This window comes from Lonchura striata, chromosome 6, assembly GCF_046129695.1.
Source record: "Lonchura striata isolate bLonStr1 chromosome 6, bLonStr1.mat, whole genome shotgun sequence".
NCBI classification, from domain to species: domain Eukaryota; kingdom Metazoa; phylum Chordata; class Aves; order Passeriformes; family Estrildidae; genus Lonchura; species Lonchura striata.
The window spans coordinates 23,812,351-23,826,958 of record NC_134608.1 but is presented as its reverse complement, the minus strand read 5'-3'; the positions used below and the strand labels follow the sequence as shown (position 1 = coordinate 23,826,958).

The 14,608-nt window shown below is 39.7% G+C and overlaps 2 protein-coding genes across 3 annotated transcripts; one reads left to right on the top strand and one right to left on the bottom strand.

Moving 5' to 3' along the window:
* The first annotated feature begins 91 nt into the window (after window positions 1-91).
* On the top strand, window positions 92-8,233 carry GEMIN2 (gem nuclear organelle associated protein 2). Of its 2 annotated transcripts, XM_021542723.3 has the most exons (10): window positions 92-251; window positions 760-844; window positions 2,011-2,100; window positions 4,069-4,128; window positions 4,288-4,398; window positions 4,972-5,016; window positions 5,714-5,782; window positions 7,105-7,215; window positions 7,404-7,462; window positions 7,784-8,233. In XM_021542723.3, exons 1-10 carry the CDS (start codon window positions 130-132, stop codon window positions 7,821-7,823), a joined length of 792 nt encoding a protein of 263 aa, XP_021398398.3. In that variant the 5' UTR covers window positions 92-129; the 3' UTR covers window positions 7,824-8,233. The 2 variants fall into 2 exon arrangements, with proteins under 2 accessions (XP_021398398.3, XP_077640161.1); XM_077784035.1 differs by lacking the exon at window positions 5,714-5,782.
* Window positions 8,234-8,979: 746 nt separating this feature from the next.
* On the bottom strand, window positions 8,980-14,003 carry TRAPPC6B (trafficking protein particle complex subunit 6B). Its single transcript, XM_021542725.2, has 6 exons — window positions 13,695-14,003; window positions 13,547-13,614; window positions 12,404-12,521; window positions 10,856-10,939; window positions 9,770-9,863; window positions 8,980-9,157 (listed from the first exon to the last, which is right to left on the bottom strand). Exons 1-6 carry the CDS (start codon window positions 13,773-13,775, stop codon window positions 9,126-9,128), a joined length of 477 nt encoding a protein of 158 aa, XP_021398400.1. The 5' UTR covers window positions 13,776-14,003; the 3' UTR covers window positions 8,980-9,125.
* Window positions 14,004-14,608: the final 605 nt, after the last annotated feature.

Genomic DNA, 14,608 nt, shown 5'->3' with positions numbered 1-14,608 from the left:
TGTTGTGCTCCCCGGCGGGAGGACAACCGCCCGGACAACCACGACGCCGGGCGCGGGGCGCGCCCAGCGGCGCCGGGCCGAGGCGCGCGCCGCGCGGCAGCGCCGCTCTCGCGAGAGCCGCGCGGGGCCATGGAGCCGGGCCTGGAGGAGCTGATGCCGCGGCTGCTGCCCGTGGGCGACTGCGACCTGGCCGAGGACTTCGATCCCACCGTGCCTCCCAGGACGCCCCAGGAGTATCTGAAGCGCGTCCAGTGAGTGGCGGGGCGGTGGGGCCGGGCCCGGGCCCGTCGCCTCTCCGCGAGTGTGGCGGGGCAGCCGGTGCTGCCCGGGCCGGGCTTCGGGCGCGCCAGGGCGGCCGCGCCGTGCTGCCCTCGCCGGCACAGCCGGTGCTTTCACACCGGTGTTTAAACACCTGCTTTAAAACGGGCGGGCACCGATCTCTTCCTTGTCGTGACCGGCGACACGATTCCAGGAAACGACATGAAGCCGTGTCAAGGGAGGTTTGGGCTGGCTATCAGGAAAAGGTTTTTCACCCAGAGGGTGGCTGAGCACTGAACAGCTCATGACAGAGTTCGGGAAACATTTGGACAGCGCCGTCGGGCACAGGGTGTGATTTCTGGGCTGTCGTGTGCACGGAGTTGGACTCAATGATATTGATTGGTCCCTCCATGATTTTTATGAGTATTTCAAAGACATCCGGTATATACCGACCTGTCACATGAAAGAAAAAAATGCAGCCCACTTGATTCTGTTTTGTAGGATTGAAGCAGCGCGATGTCCTGACGTTGTTGTGGCGCAAATAGATCCCAGAAAATTGAAGAAGAAGCCGACAGTAAACATTTCAGTAAGTTTGAGAGCTTTTGCACGTTTTGAGTAGGGGGGAAACCGGGAGAGATGTTCCTATAATGATGTTTGTATTACTTTGGGGGAGTCATTGGCATAACTGAATAGCACTGCTAGATTCTAAAAGCATCTACAGAATTAAATGTCTGTGTTTGAAGAAACCCCTGCTCACCTGCTGGGTAACAGCAGTATTTCTAAATTATTAAATTGATAATCCCCATACTATTTGATACACAGCTGACTATTTTACTGTGTAAGGAAATCAAATGTTGCATTAAATCTTACAATTATTTAATCCTGCATAAATTTAAACCTGCATAAATTTTAGAAGAAAAACATATCCATACCTGTCTTTGGGTTTAAGTCTATATTTAGCATAAGGGTAGTAAGTGCAGCTAAGCTTTACTAAAGTTACATTAAATTCTAGTACCACTTTCCTTTTGGAAGGAATATTTTATTGGAACTTCTCCTTACTGTTGAAGCAGATTTTTCTGTTGTTGCATTGCCCTGCCAGCTTGGTTTTTAATCTGTTTTCAAATAGTTTGCCTTTCTCCAACGACAACGATGTAATCTGAGATTGCCCTACTAGATTTCTCAAAGAAAGTTTCTAATACTGATATGACTTTGTAACTTCTGTAGCCATTCTCTTCATCTGTCTCATCTGTTTGTAGTGACATTCTTAAGCACTTGTAGAAAGATTTTGTTTAATAACCCTTTCATGCTAATCTTTAAAGCAGTTATATCTACTTAACTATCAAATTTAATTTTCTAGATGGTTTTATGGTCTTCTGTCTTCCTCAACTACTATCTTCACAGGAAGACTGCCTAAGATTGATAGTATCTGTCCCAGATAAGGAAGCTGCATCCATTTTTTTATGAGCAGGGAGATTAAAGCAGAACAATTGCTGAAAGGAAGACCTTAAGTAATTATTTGACAATGTATTTTGAACACTTAGTTTTCCTTCTTATGTACATATGAGAAGTGTCAAATTTGTCTAAGCCAAAATCTTAACTCAGCCTTGGATGTGGTCATGAAATTACCTTTCTTAGATGGAGAGTTCAAGGATATTGTTGACCTGATAGTAAACATTTACTGATTCTCTTGTCCTTAAGGATTCTTCTTATGCAGATCTCTTTACATTATAATTATTACCAGTGTTTTCTCAGATTTCTGGATGTCAGCCTGCTCCTGAAGGATACTCTCCAACGCTCAAGTGGCAGCAGCAGCAAGTGGCCAATTTCTCAGCTGTTCGTCAGGTACAAGATAGTCTGTGAGGGGTCTTGCATGGTCTAGATAGAACATATCTGTGCTTTATAGGGGATAACTTTACATCTAGTAGAGAAGTGTTGCGATTTTGTTGCAGGATAGAAGTTTATAGGCAAGTGTTTTAAGTTCTTGAAAGCTAATTGAGCATATACTGTGTGGCTTTTAAACCTCTGATGAAACTCTTGAGAGTCAAGTTTAAGAAATTCTCTGTATTTTGATTAAATTAAAAGGCATGGTTGAGGAAGGACAAAAACCCCTATGATGTTATGCAGTTATATTAAAACATAGTGCTAGCAGGAAATGTTCTGCAGAACTTAATATTAACTAAGAACAAAGTGGATTCTAACCCATCAGGAGATTCATAAAGTGCATTTAGAAACCTGTTGACAGAGGTGGCAACCCATTATGAGGAGACATACTGATTTGGTAAAACATATTTGTAAGGTTGTAGAATTAGCACAGACTTTCATCTTTCCTGATACATTTGCACCCTGCTTGAAATAACACAAGAACAGAAAATAAGCAGTCTCAAAGGGTAAAGGTTCTAAGTTCAGCTAAGCTTTGCTAAAGTTTTAAACTAAAGGAGGATTGATTTCAATTAGCTATAAGGAAGAATTTTTTTTACAGTGAAGGTGGTGAAACACTGGCACAGGTTGCCCAGAGAGGGGTGGATGCCCCATCCCTCAAAACCACTAAAGGTCAGGTTGGATGGGGTTCTGAGCCTGAGCTAGTTGAAGATGTGCCTGCCCATGGGAGAGGGGCTGGACTAGATGGCCTGTGAAGGCCCCTTCCAGCCCAAATCTATGATTCTATTATTCTCTATGCACAGTTCAAGCAGGATGAATTGAAAATATAATAAAAATATAGGTGGAGGTAATTTGTGATTCCACTGCTGCAGACAGCATGTTTACAGTGCATTGATACTGCATTGTAGAGTCCCTCAAGTACTGAGGTGTGACCAGCTAGGAGCTGCTCTAGCACTGAACTCTGCATGAGCTCATGTACCGTGTTTTTTTCATGGAGGAAAATTTAGGATTCTAACATCTCCCCCTCTTTCCCTCACTCAAGTGAAGGAGGAGATCTGTACTACTGCATCTACATTGTAAACAGTAACTGAGCTACCCCTGTTTCTGCGGGGGATCACATTGTATCCTGTAGTATTAGGCGTACTCTAAAGTTTTAGCAGAATTAAAGAGACTGATATCTAAAGGCTTATTCACTGAATAGGTATTTCTTTTATGCTCAAATCATTTGTCATTTAATCTGTGCCAGAATTAACATTGTGAAATATGAGACTATCCTAAATATTTAAAACCAAGAAAGAGCATCAGAATTCACTTGTTCAACCATTGCATCAGCTGCTGTTACTTAGAGCATTTTTAGTGCTCTTTTATACAGCTACAGGAACAAGTGGAGTGGAAGACAAATTCCTTCTGCTACAGAACATTTACAGCTCTCTACAAGTAACTGTTAAGCAGGCCAATTTGTCTTACACAGGATTCCTGCCAGGTAGAAATGTGATAAGAATCCACACTTGCCTTCTTTTTTACAGTTCTGTAGACCTCTGATACAGGTACAGACCACTGTTGGAAACAGGATATTGGCTTTATGCATGCTTTTGGATTAACTCAAACTGTGTTTTCTCTTAGATTGTTCTAACAAGAAAAGTCTAGAAGACTGTTAAAGCTTACTGCATCAGCTTAACCTTATGTAATAGACTTCAAAATGCCTTCAGCTTTAACATTACTTCCAAAATCCCAGCATGAAATTCTTAATTACATTTCTGCTAAGAGGCATGGGAAATATTTAGCCAGTTGTGCTGGCTATATATCTAGTGGATATATAGAAAGTCATAAAACATATTTTTTATGCATTTTAAGAATTATGAAGAGCCCTTGTGGCTAGGATAAAATAACTGCAGAGTTAAACTGGGATTTGACTTTGTTTTAATTACTCAGAGCCTGAACAAGCACAGGAATCACTGGCGGTCACAACATTTGGACAGCAATGTTACTATGGTGAGTAGAATTCATAACAGTGCTCTCTGGTTTGTTTTCCCAGTTATTCAATCCACAGTTAATCTTGCTTTATAGTTGCATGTAACAATTTAAGCCTTTTCTCCAGTGTCTTCAAGATAACAGTATTACACAGTTTTCATTTCTTTTTATTTACTTTAGCCAAAATCAGAGGATGAAGAAGGCTGGAAGAAGTTCTGCCTCGGGGAAAGAGTATACTCAGAAATAGATGTACTATCTGATAATGAAAATTTAGGAATTGATTACTTGAAGGTGAGTATAGGACTTCTAGTTAATTTTCAGCAGTTATTTTCTAGACTAACTGCCAGAAACAATCTTAATGTTTATTACTACTTTGTGCCAAATAGAAAGTAGGCTCTGGTAAGCTCAGAAAGTCCCAGTGTATATTCTTTTTATGCAGAAACTAAATGAAGCAGGAGTTAAGTCTTCAGTCAAAATTTGAAGAGTTCCTTTATCTCTTATCAGCTAAAGTTATTACTTTGTTTCACTGAACAGAATAGAAGGTTTCTTCATAGTCTGCTTTAGTGTTTTGTTGCATAGTGATATGTGGTTACACTCCTCCATATGTGATACCCTACAAACATATTCTTTACTACATAATTTTGAAAAAATAAAACTTTAACAAGTAACAGTAGAAGCAAGGTGCTCTGATACTTCACTGGACCTTCAACTTTCTTGAAGATACTTTTTAAATAAATTTCAAAGCTCAGAACAGACTTTCAAATCACTACAAGTGTCTGAACATCAAATTAAAATCTTAGTACGTTCTAAATTAGAACAAAGATGTTTGTGATAATGTTTGCATTTTCTAACTTGCTTTTTCAGGTGGGGTTTCCCCCTTTGCTAAGTATTGTAAGCAGGATGAATCAGGTAAGCCTACCTCTTAGAATCATATCGTGACATTGCCTAAATCATTATTTCTCATGTTCTGTTGCAGAAGGCTTACCTATTTTTCTTTGTCTAGAGTAGGCAGTTATTACAAATTCTATCAATTGTACACTCAAAAGGAAAATATGTATTTGTCTCACATTCAGGTACAAACAACTTTAGGAGCAAAGATTTTTCATTACTAGTTCTGAAAGTATTTTGTTGCTGTAGTTTCTCTATAGCACATGTAATGTTTGAATTTTTGCTGACTACCCCAATAAATGCTTTAAAATGTTTTTATATTTCTCATTTAGTGTTTTAAGTGTGCTCCTTCCATTTGATTGTGTATTTCTATGTACATTGAAAGGCTAGAAGAACCACATTTCTCTTTCCTTTACTCCATTTCCCACTTACCACCATTATACACAACCAACCAAGCAACCAGTCAGTGTGATGCTTCTTTCCTAATCTGTAGCTACTTATCCATAACTTTACATTAACATAGACTTAATTCATTTCATACAAACTCCTTTTCAAAAGTGGTACTTCAACACTTACTTTACCCTTACATGTAACTTCAAACTGGAATAAATACTGCGGAGTAGAAATACTTTTTATATAGTAAAGTCCTTCAGGTAGAAGAGCAGCAAAGCAAAACATTGCAGATACTATATTGTCTCTTTCTGTTCCTCTTTTGAAGGCAACAGTAACCAGTGTCTTAGAATACCTGATAAGCTGGTTTGGAGAGAAAAAATTTACTCCAGAACTGGTAATTTTTAATTTATTCTAACTACTTGCACATGAATCCATTAAACAAAGAATAAATTGTTCTTAGTTTTCTATTAAACTATTTTAATTTTCTCAAGAGTTCTCTAGATGGTTGTATCGTATTGTTACTTTCAAAACTTTCTTGATTAGATACTAAAATAAGTATTCACATTTGTTTTTGGAAGGCTAAAATTATAAAAGTTAACAGATACAGACATAAAAAATACTACCCAAACTCCCTCCCCTTTGTATTACTTGCCCCACTAACTTAAGCCATGAGACTCGATGAGTATCAAGGTTTAGGAGAGGAGAGATCACAGCAGCTTTGGTTCTGTCACAGTGCTGCACACTATTTGCCTCCAGTTTAGTTTGGAGGCTCATTACAGTGTGCTGGCAAAGACACATTTAATCTTTCCACATGAAGCGTAGACCAGAAAGCTTAGCTGCATTCACATGGTGAAAAGTCAAACCTACTAAGAACTCCTGATTGACAGGCTACATTGGCATGGAGTTTGACCACAGCTAGACTGACCAGCTGTGTAATGGCTCCGTATCTACAGAAGACCTTGGTGGTCTTCTCATCTCCTTCAGTACCACAAAGCAAAAGAGTAATGAAAAATAACATGATGCTTATCATAGTTTCACTCTTTTTTTTTTCAGTCACTTAAAGACCTTTCATGTTCTGTCCTTTCTTAAAGAAGACTGTTTTCTTTTTAACCAGTATGTATGTTGCAGAGAATGTGCACAATGACTTTTAGGTTAGGTCCCAGAATGAAGGCCACTAGACACTGTGATTAAATTATGAAGTTAGACTGGTACCAGAAATTAGGTTTGTAAGAATGCAGTAGAATTCAGAGATGTAAAACTCAAAGAAAAATATTTTCACAGGTGGTGCAAATCTTCAAGCAGATCTAACCACTAATTCCATAAAGATCTGAGTTCATACATACAGTCTTCAGGAATGCTTTTTCACAGATTGTGAAGTTAAACATTAATAGCCAAGTAATAATACTAAAATATTAAAATAATTACTAAAATAATCCTTCCTTCAGACTATAATAGCATCAGCTGTAATAATTTATATCTTGGCCAGCATTCAAAAAAATGCCAGGAAACCCAGGAGTAGTGCTCACAAGAGTCTTACCTAGAGACACAGAACCATATAGTGTCCAATGTGGTTTTGAAAATTCCGTTATTGCATGTAGCACTTGAATGCAGTTATGTTTTGAGACCTACACTTCAGTTCTGCTCTATAGAACATGAATTGCTTGACTCTTCAAGGAAATGCTCAGAATTAAAACTTTGTTATTTGAATCCTTACAGGGTAGATGGCTTTATGCACTGTTAGCATGCCTTGAAAAACCTTTGCTACCTGAAGCTCACTCCCTTATTCGACAGCTGGCAAGACGATGTTCAGAAGTCAGGGCACTGGAGGTAAGATTTAATGTAACTGTGCAGAGGACTTGGTGAATTTAGCAGGTAAGAAGGATCATATTTCAGAAGTCTTAGTTAATTTTTTATGTCTTAAGTTTGCTTGAGAATGAACATAACATGGCTTGTAACAGCTTCTCTATTTGACACAGGAAACAAAAGAATTGCTGTAATATTTCTCTCTTTTCCAGGAGAGCAAGAATGAAGAACAAATATCAGCTCTGAACTTGATAATCTGCTTAGTTAGTAGGTAATGCAACTTATACACCTCAACCAGTAATGTATGTCCAGCGTAAATGTGTGATTATTTGTACTAACCTAAATCCTTGTAAAAGTGAAAGTCAGTAAAATTACGTTGGGCCAATATAGCAAATATACTTAGCTGAAAGGATCTAAGATATACCTAAGAGAAAAGTAAGCTTACTCCTGCCTTCAGATGAGCCCCCTGAACCATGAAGCCATAATTATGATAGAAATACTAAAAGATGAGCTAGAAAGCATGTGTTGGACAACTTGAAGTAAGGAATATGTTGCATTGGATGTTTCTTACCATGTTCCGCTTCATTCCTAGGTACTTCGATCAACGTGACCTGGCTGATGAGCCTTCCTAGGCTGTATTGAGAACGTTCAGTATTTTGCATTGCCACAGTACAAACAGCAGTATCAGAGTTAACAGCAAGACACTGCACTGTTGAGACCTGAAGTATTACACAACCCCTTCAGAACACCCTCACACTAAAGCATTTGGGACAGCTGTGAATAACATCAGCTGAGTTTTAGCTGAGATTCAGTGTCTCCAATACCATCATAACCATCATTGTAAAGTGGTAACTGAAGCGTCCAGCATCATCTCTCAAGCTCCTCCCTTTGTAAACTACATTCTTGGTTAGAAATTTCTACCATCAGAGTAATCTATGGACACTGTTATTAGGTGAAGTCTGAGGTTACATTACAAATTACTATTCTTTTTCTAACAGACTTATTGAGGACTTTTAAAATAAAACTAAAGTATTTTAAAGACTGTTCTTAAACATTGTGGGCTTTCTTACTCCATATTATTTAATGGCAGCCTTACTATAGAAATTTAGAGTTAGGGCTAAACATGTTTTTTAAGGTTTTGGTGCCTGAGTTTTAGCATTGCTCAACAGTTCAATTATAGCCAACACGTTACTGAAACAATTGTTTCATGTAAACATTACTACTTTTTGAGTAGTACATTGCAGAAGTAAACCATAGCTAGCAATTAAAAACAATTACAATAATGTTGAGTTTATGTATAACAAGGTGGAATAAATTTCCTTCTTTGGCCAGTATAGATGCCCTTAGGCATAAATCATCCTGACACAAGGAACAATTGCTAATTTTAGGGACAGGAGAAACTGTTGAACTATGTAAAAACAAGTTTTCTTCTCCTGCCCCAAACTACAATCCTACAAAGGTCTCGCCTAATATCTTTAATGATGTGTGAGCTGTTAGTTCACATGTTATCAGGCTCCATCAAAGAAATACAAAAGCAATCGTTGCCTCCCAGTTCAGAGCGAATGGGGAAAGGTAGCAGTTGGGCATTCTAGTCAGGCAACACAACGTGCATTTGTTTCTTATTCAAATTTAGTCTTGGTAAGGATTTTTCTGTTCTCAAACTCTGTCTGTGGTCTTCCAGGCTCTTTTGGTAATAGAAATGTTTTGCTGATATAGCGAGTACACGGGTTTTACCATGTATAAATTACTACTTTAGTATAGAATAAATTTCATACCAAGACACAAGCATAGTGTTATTTCAATGAGCATTTATTACATATTTTGGAATTGTGCTGCATACTGCTATAATTTACATGTTATATACAAGACTGAACCAAGATACTGAGTCCACATACAAAGGCTTTTTAAAGTAGATACCTAGATTTGAATGTGCTCTACATCTTCTGTATCATCACCTGAAATTTACCTGCAGGAAAAGCAGAGTCAGATTACAATATTACTGTTAGAATTATTTCTCCAAGTAATTATTTTCTTGTAATTTTTTTTTCCAAATAAATAGTAAGGAACATTTCAATCTTAACAGTTTAATTGTAAGCAGTTGAGCCACCATTTAAATTTAGCATTTAAATTCTATTTGCATGCTGAACAACTTTTTTTTCCTGTAAGCTGGCCATGTCCCACATCACAGAAGTTTTGTGCTAAGTCGGTGGAAACTTAATGGAGCAGCTTATGTAATTACAATGGTCTTCACTAACATCCTTAGTGACTCCTATAGAGAAAGAGCTTCCCTTGTGCAAATAACCTTCTGGACACACATCCTTACATGTTTGATGCTTCTAAATGTAAATACAACTTTTTAGTTTTGTTTTCCATTCAACATCATGGAGGCTTATCCTCTGACAGTATTTTCTAAATACTAAAGGATACAGTAGCAAGCCATATCCTGAAGTTCACATGGGCTCCTACGGCCCAGCAGCTTCAAACAAATCCCACCTTGAAAAATGCTTATAGCAGCAACACAGTCAGTCAGGAAAGTTACCAAGTGAGCTAATAATTGAATACTCCAAGTACTACTTACATGCAGGCATTGATGAAACTTCAGCTGTTACAATACTCTTTATTCCCAGATTTGATAGGCCTCCTCTGATTAGTCCACAGGTGAATGCTAAATACTAAATAAGAAGTTGCACTTCAAATGAGTGTCAACAGTGAAGCTTGTTGATAAAGATTGAAAATAAGTACTCAAGAACACAATACTTGGACAACAGAAAACCATGGAGGTTTTGAGACTTTGTCAGGTCTCTAATAGATGAAACCTCCAATATTTGGTAGAGTGGAGCTTACTACACAGATTGTTCTCATTAGAGGCAGTATTCTGAGTCACCTTCTCTTTCCATTAAGCCTGTAGGAACTTAATATCCTTAAAACAATTATTCCCAAGATTTGGCTAAAATTAGCAACTGGTAAGAAAAAACAGTCCAAGACAGCATTCTTGTGCAGGCCATACCTTAGAATACAAGCACCTGCAGATATTTAAAATATGTGTTGCAAAACAGAATAAATATTTCACCAAACACACAAAAAAAATCCCAAAGACAGCAGCCAGTTGGGAGACTAAGATCAAGAATTAAGAAACCATAAAACAGAACTTAATGTCTCATTTTTTAATCCACCTGAACTAAAGTACTCTATGATAGGTTATACAGAGCTATTACCATAACTCAGTATCTGCACTCAAAACTATTTTTAATTGGTAGATCTTTCTGAATGTTCACATAATATCAGAGGCTTGTTTTATGTAACAAATAGCATCATCCAAATATGTTTTGGGAATTTTAAAGGTTTCTGAAAACATGCTTCCCAAAGAGAAAGAATCTGTGTGACACTGGCAGGTAGTGGCAGACAAGCACCTGCACCATGAAGTAACTCAAGTGTAACAGCAGCAAGTTGCACAACAACTATGACCATTTTTCAAACTATAAATCAACTCCACTGTTCTAAAACAGGGTGCCTTTGTAAAAAGCACACAGGCTCTGAAAGCATATCTTTAGGTGCTCTTTAGAAGAATTTGTATCTATTTAATTACAAAATTTAAAGTTATTAATAGATCAAGGTAATTAAAATGAAACTGGTAGACCCTGCCCCACATAAAATCCAAGGGTACCTTTGGTGCATGCTCTAAATACTGCTTTCCTGCAGACATTTGTGTCAAGAGACGGAATTTATTGTCTTGAAGGACATAAATACCCTGTTTAAAAAGAGAAAATTGAGAGGTTTAATTAAATGTGCAGTAATATAAACCCCACATTTTCTGTGAATGGATTTGATTTGTAGATAAAATATATAAGGTTGAAAAATAAAATTTTAGATTAAGTCATATGTGATTTAAGTTTAAATTGCATTATTTACTTGCAAGGAATATCAAAATAAAATATTCTTAATTGTGAATATACAAAAAAACTCTAGATAATAACATGATCAGTTAACCCTAAAAAATGTTTATGTACATTTCTTCTTGGAAGAGTACTTCCAGTGATCAGAAAAAAATAGTTCTATATTACAAAGTCTCTGGTAATATATCAAATGCATACTGGTTTTACATTCAAATCTTCATCTTCATTGGGTTTTGCACATCTCTATTCTTATTCTCAAATTCAGTGGGGTATTACTTAATAGCAGTACAGGCAACAACACCCAGCAGACAATCAAAGTAAAGGTCTGGTGTTTTCTACAATACAATTTTGTGCAACAATAGGCATCTTAATAAATTAAGTATAAACTCAGTATAGCTTTATCTACACCGGTCATATTAATTTCCTTGCTAATGTGCTACTTCGGAATTTCACAAGCCTTGAACTTAAAATAAGGCTGCATATACAATTAAGACCTTAAGCTCAATACTACAGCTTTTTTGAACTAAATCCCCAGATTTCTAAAGTAATAATTATCTCTTATTACGTGATTAAGTCCATGTAAAATAAAACCTATATATTCATCACAATCCTTGTACAAATCCTTTTCTTCCCAATTTGACACAACAGGGAAATGGCTGTAAGAAAACCAAGTAATTCAATTAGGAAAAAGATTTTTTAGTCTAGTAAAATGGCTCCTTAAGTTATTTTGATCTGTCTTTAAGAACTCTGGCTGTTGATATAGGAAAGCACATGGATACAGTACAATGTCACCAACAGGCAAATCTGAGAAGTTTCTCCACTGCTTCTTATACAAGTATTTTCAATAGATTACAACTGTCTCAACTGCTGAAAACTCTTAACATTCTTCAAAGTAAAAAAGTCAATTCACTGCAGCTATTCTATTTAAATAAATGCTAAGAGAGTAACATCACTTTTTCACTATTTTTCTACTAACATTTATTAAGAGACAGATTTAAAAGTTCTTGTTTAAATGTTCATCAATTGTAATCATTACTGTCCTTTCTGTCACACTGCAACAGTGCATATGAAATTCAAAGCATTTAGTCTTTTCAAACAGGGAGGCAATAAAGACATTATAAAGGCAATTACTAAATTGTATTCTAAAGCTACATGATAATATGAATATTGAAAAACACACTTTTTAAACAAAACAAATATGGAACATTTTGGATTTCTCATCTGGTAATTACTTCTGACCAAGCAAAACAAAAAATGCACTAGCAACTCAAAACTCTCACCAATTTTCTACATTAAATCTTAATCTTCAGCATTAATACCTGGTGATTAGTCCTTAGGTTATCTATTTGTTTCTTGAATACCGTTGTCCAAAAATCTTTGCAAATGAACTTCATAATATCTAATTCATCCTTGAACCTGGCAGTGTCTTTTGTAAACCTAAGAGAAAAGTGAGATAACACTGAGTGGTATACATAACCTGACCAATTTAACATAGAAATAATTTTTAATGGTACTATACATAATTTTTGAGGTTATTATAGAAATTAGTTTTCCAGCCATCGTGTAGTACCATTCTACCCTCACTGTCCATTCATCAAATATTTTAACTTGAGCAACAAAGTGTTATCTTAGTATCTGCAATATGATAGCAGAATATATTGTTTTAATTCCATAATTATCAAACATAGTTGACATACAGAAAGGTGGAAAGTGCTCCATCAGTTTTATCTTCAACAAGGTATCAAAACAGAAGATAAACAAAATGCTCACACCTATACTACTTATTGGAAGAAGTCCTTCAATTAGGCAAAACAGCTCTAACATAGGAACAAGCATATAAAACTTGTTCCCATTTTTCAGGAGGGACTTCTTTCTCTTGCTTATTTCAGACTTCTCTCCCTTTATCCTCCTTGAGGGTCTTTATCTGGCAGTAAAGGACCACTTTATTTAAGAAAAGCACGACTTCAGAAACTCGAGAGTCTCCACACGACCTCGGAACGAGGGCGCCGGTCCCCAAAGAGCCCGACCTGCTCAGTCGCGGAGTCGCAAGCGCTGAGAGCACTTTACGAAAACTAAATAAGAGTAATAGCCAATCATAAAATTATACTTAAGAAGTAAATCAGAAAAATAATGAAGCAGGAACTAGAAGTACCAGAAGCAGGAAACATACAAAACAAAGTAGAATTAAAGATAATTTTAAGTACTAAAAGTAACCATGTACCCTGACTCGGTTTCCATGACGGGAAGCACTAGGAAAACAATACACTCCAAAACTGTCTCATGATACACAGGCACAGGTCCCCACAAGAATGAGATACAAAAAGAGGAGATGCCAGAACAACTGATGGTTAGAGGAACGCGCTCTCCGCCCAGCCAAACCACCACACTTTGCCCGGAGGTGTGCTTTACCGGCGAGGCGAAAGCCCCGAGAAGGAGCAGCGGCTGCCAGGGCTGGCACTCACCTCTCGATGAGCCCCTGTCCGACGCGGAAGCCCATGCTCTCCAGCTTGGTGGTGCAGCGCCCGTTCTCCTGCAAGACACAAGGCGCCGCGGCCGCAGCGTCAGCCGCGGCCACCGCCGGGCGGCCCCGGCGGCCCCGGCCCCACTCACCCCTTCGCCCTGCTCGGCGGCGCGGTACATGCCCGCCACCATCTCGCCGTGCAGCAGCAGGAACAGCGCCTCGTCCGCCATCGCCGGGGCCGCCGCCCCTTCCGGGCGGGCCGGCCAGCCGCGGGAGCTCCCGGCCGAGGCGGGGCGGCCCAGCACTGTGAGCCGGAGCTCTGGGAAAGGGGCTCTCGGTTAAGGCTCTGCAGAGTCTGCGGACTCGGGCGCTGCCGGCAGCCGGGGATCAAACGCGCCCCTCCTGCGGAGCTGCCCCGCCCACCCTAGTGCTGGAGCCAGGCGGGGCGCCCGTGTGTCGCCGCCTCCTAGACAGCGCCCGTGCGTTCCCCTGCCCGCCGCGGGGAGCCCCAGAGCGACGTCGGCTGCAGCCGGGGAAAAGCGTGGTTTAAAGCCTCGCCGCCGCCCCGGGCGCCACGGCTGACGCGCACTGCGGAGCTTCCCTGCCACGCCGCTCCGGCGGGATGCGAGGGCAGGAGCGACCCCGGCACGCGCCGCCCGTCAGGCCGCCCCCTCAGCCAGCGTCGAGTAACAGCCCCGTCTATTGGCTCGCCGGGCACAGGCGCCTCTGGTAGCGCAGCGGTGATTGGCCCTCGCCTGAGTCCCGAGCGTGCCGGCGTCTCGGCCCCATCGAGAGTGGGAAAGCAGGATGCGCCCCGGGTGGGTGGGAACAAGCGGCCTCGAAGTGGTTTTCTGATTGGGCTACAAGGAAGTGACGTTTGAGTTCTTATTAGTCCTATGCCACGTCACTCCGGCGGTTCCTTTAGTATCCGTCGAGTAGAGCCTTCCCCAGTTGGGCGGCCGGGATGCCAGTCTGCCCCTGGGCTCTGTGATTGGGCACCGCTTCTGGCGAGCCACCTGGGGGGCGTGCCCGTTCCTGTCGCGCCCGGTGATTGGCGGTCGGA

Coding starts and splice junctions, on each gene's coding strand:
- TRAPPC6B (XM_021542725.2), bottom strand. CDS start 13,775: ATGGCGGACGAGGCGCTGTTCCTGCTGCTGCACGGCGAGATGGTGGCG. Junction 13,615..13,694: donor CCGCCGAGCAGGGCGAAGGG/GTGAGTGGGGCC, acceptor TGTGTCTTGCAG/GAGAACGGGCGCTGCACCAC. Junction 9,864..10,855: donor ATTTAGAGCATGCACCAAAG/GTACCCTTGGAT, acceptor CTTCTTATTTAG/TATTTAGCATTCACCTGTGG.
- GEMIN2 (XM_021542723.3), top strand. CDS start 130: ATGGAGCCGGGCCTGGAGGAGCTGATGCCGCGGCTGCTGCCCGTGGGC. Junction 845..2,010: donor AGCCGACAGTAAACATTTCA/GTAAGTTTGAGA, acceptor GTGTTTTCTCAG/ATTTCTGGATGTCAGCCTGC. Junction 7,216..7,403: donor CAGAAGTCAGGGCACTGGAG/GTAAGATTTAAT, acceptor TCTCTTTTCCAG/GAGAGCAAGAATGAAGAACA.